This window comes from Psammomys obesus, unplaced genomic scaffold, assembly GCF_907164565.1.
Source record: "Psammomys obesus unplaced genomic scaffold, mPsaObe1.curated_primary_1811, whole genome shotgun sequence".
Lineage (NCBI taxonomy): Eukaryota > Metazoa > Chordata > Mammalia > Rodentia > Muridae > Psammomys > Psammomys obesus.
In genome coordinates, this window is record NW_026596158.1 from 2525768 (window position 1) to 2527976 (window position 2209).

Here is a 2209-nt window from a genome sequence, read left to right on the forward strand (position 1 = left end):
TGTGCCTCTCACAGATGGTGCCAGGGCAGGGCAGGACTCGTGCCTGAATGGACCCTCGCCCAGCACACAGTTCAAATGTTAACCGGCCGCTTTAGGAACGGTGCACCCTGGCTCCCCCTCAGGGTGGGAACGGGTATTTCCTAGCTGGCACCGCCCTCCCCCCATTTGCTAGCTCCCATTGCCCAAGACCTATGCCCTCACCTTTGCTGATAACCTCCCCCGGTCTTAGCCACTCAACAGACAAAATGACAAGGGACCCCAGGGTGCTGCCAGTGCCGGGGAGCCAGATCCGGTGCCATGTCTCCCTGGTTGATGGTGGACATTTTCAAGGTCTCAAGTCCCACCATGAAAACAGGTTCTGTCACCTCACCGGAACGGCCTTTGCACCAAGCCAGGAGAGTTCCAGTTTAAACTTGGGCTGTCTTCACCGAGATCCTCAGATCCGCTTGCCCCCGGTTGACTGACAGGCCCTAGTTTCCGCCGTGTTCCCACCTGGCCCGGCCATCAGATAAGCTAACCCGTCAGGGGATGCTGTGCTCGCTACAGACCTCATTCCTGGACTCTAACAAGGTCTGGCCTTTCCCATGCCCAGTGTCTGAGCCTATAAACTTCCAGGACCGTTATGTGACGGGCCCTGGGGCAATGACACAGTTGGGGACCAGCTCAGGAAAGACGTGAGGCCAAGAGTGACTCACCCGGGCCAGGGCTCTGCCAGATCGCTTCAATGTGGCACTTGCCGCCCCCCCCCGCCCCCAACACTCTTGCTGAGACCCTGCAACCTTTTTACTGCGGCCCCTCGGGACACACCTCACCTGCCCCTCTGCCTGCAGCTGCCAAAGGGGTCTGTCTCTTCCTTAAATACGGAAACCCCAGTGGTTCAACCTTGCGACCCCTCCCAGAGTCTTTTTTGGGGGGTGTCAGGGCCTCATGCTGTACCTTCACTCTGCCTGTAAACTTGTAATTAATCTTCTTGCCTCAGTTTCCCCGAGACGCAAGGATGATAGGTGTGAACCACTGTATCTGCTAAGCCTGGTTTCTAGCCCTGGCTCCAACCTCCAGCCATACCTGTCCCCCACTAGCCATGCCACTTGCCACGTCGCCGGAGTCCCTAGCAACCCTGGTAATACTCGACCTGGTTCTGCTCTGCCCTCCTCCTGGAACCTTCCATCTAAAGACGTGTTTCCTGCCAGACCGAGAGCTTGGGGCAGAGAGTCTCCAGCGCGAGCCACAGCACAGCGCAGTCCCCAGAACCTGTGCGGCCTGGATGGATGACTCTAGATGACCCTGCTCAACCGCTCTGCAGGGACCCCAGGCTGGACCCCAGGAAGTTTCCCCAGAGGAGGTTCCCCAACCCGCAGCCCCCACAGTGTCCCCTTGGTCCCCACAGACAGAGACAAGGGCAAGGGCACGGCCCGAGCTTAGAAAAATAGGACTTTCTTGTTGTGCCCCGGTGCCCCGTCACCCTCCCCATCAGAGTTTTAAAAACCGTGAACAATTTGGTGAGTCTGAGGCCAGGTCCCGAAGGGTGTCTGGACCCTGCCGTCCAGGGGCCAGAGGAACCACGGAGGTGGGCCCGGCGCTAGGGTCCTGCAGGTTCATGGCTGGGCCCCCAGGGCTCGCAGTCCAACTGGACCACAGTATGGGCTCTGGGTGCAGCAGGCTCGGGGGCAGGCGCGCTGGGCGCAGGGCCGAGGGCCCCGTTGGTCTGGGAGCAGACGCTGCTGACGGGTGCTGCGGCCTTGGCCTTGCCCGGCGGCTGGCCCCCGTGCACCTTGTAGCGCAGAAGCAGCACGAAGATGAAGACCAGGACGGAAGCCACTATGACTCCTCCCAGCGCGATGATCATGGTGCCGCCCAGGAAGGGCGCGTGCGGGGCGGCGCACGGCCGCAGCGCGGGCTCCGTGGAGAACCGGGCGCAGCCCACCGGCCGCGTGGCCGTCAGCCCCGTGGCGCTGTCCTCGTAGACGGCCAGCACGCACAGGTCGTAGGTGCGGCCCGACGCCAGGTCGGTCAACAGGAACGAGCGACTGTCCGCCGGGATCATCCTGGGGAGGGCAGCAGGTGGGGTCAGGACCGCGGCTACCTGGTGCCCATGCCTCCCTCTAGCCAGGGTCCCTGCAGCCTGGGTTCACCCCAGTTCTTTCTAACCAGCGCCCTGACTTACTTTGCTCAACGCCTAGCACGTCCGTGCAGGGGGCCTAGCCAGCTT

At 61.8% G+C, this 2209-nt stretch overlaps 1 protein-coding gene across 1 annotated transcript in view; it reads right to left on the reverse strand.

Moving 5' to 3' along the window:
- Positions 1 to 1418: 1418 nt before the first annotated feature.
- Positions 1419 to 2209, reverse strand: part of Lrfn3 (leucine rich repeat and fibronectin type III domain containing 3) — a 7223-nt gene continuing 6432 nt past the window's right edge. Inside the window, exon 3 of the mRNA XM_055595034.1 lies at positions 1419 to 2045. Coding sequence (XP_055451009.1) covers positions 1580 to 2045 — 466 coding nt within the window. The 3' untranslated portion in view covers positions 1419 to 1579. The remainder of the gene's footprint in view (positions 2046 to 2209) is intronic.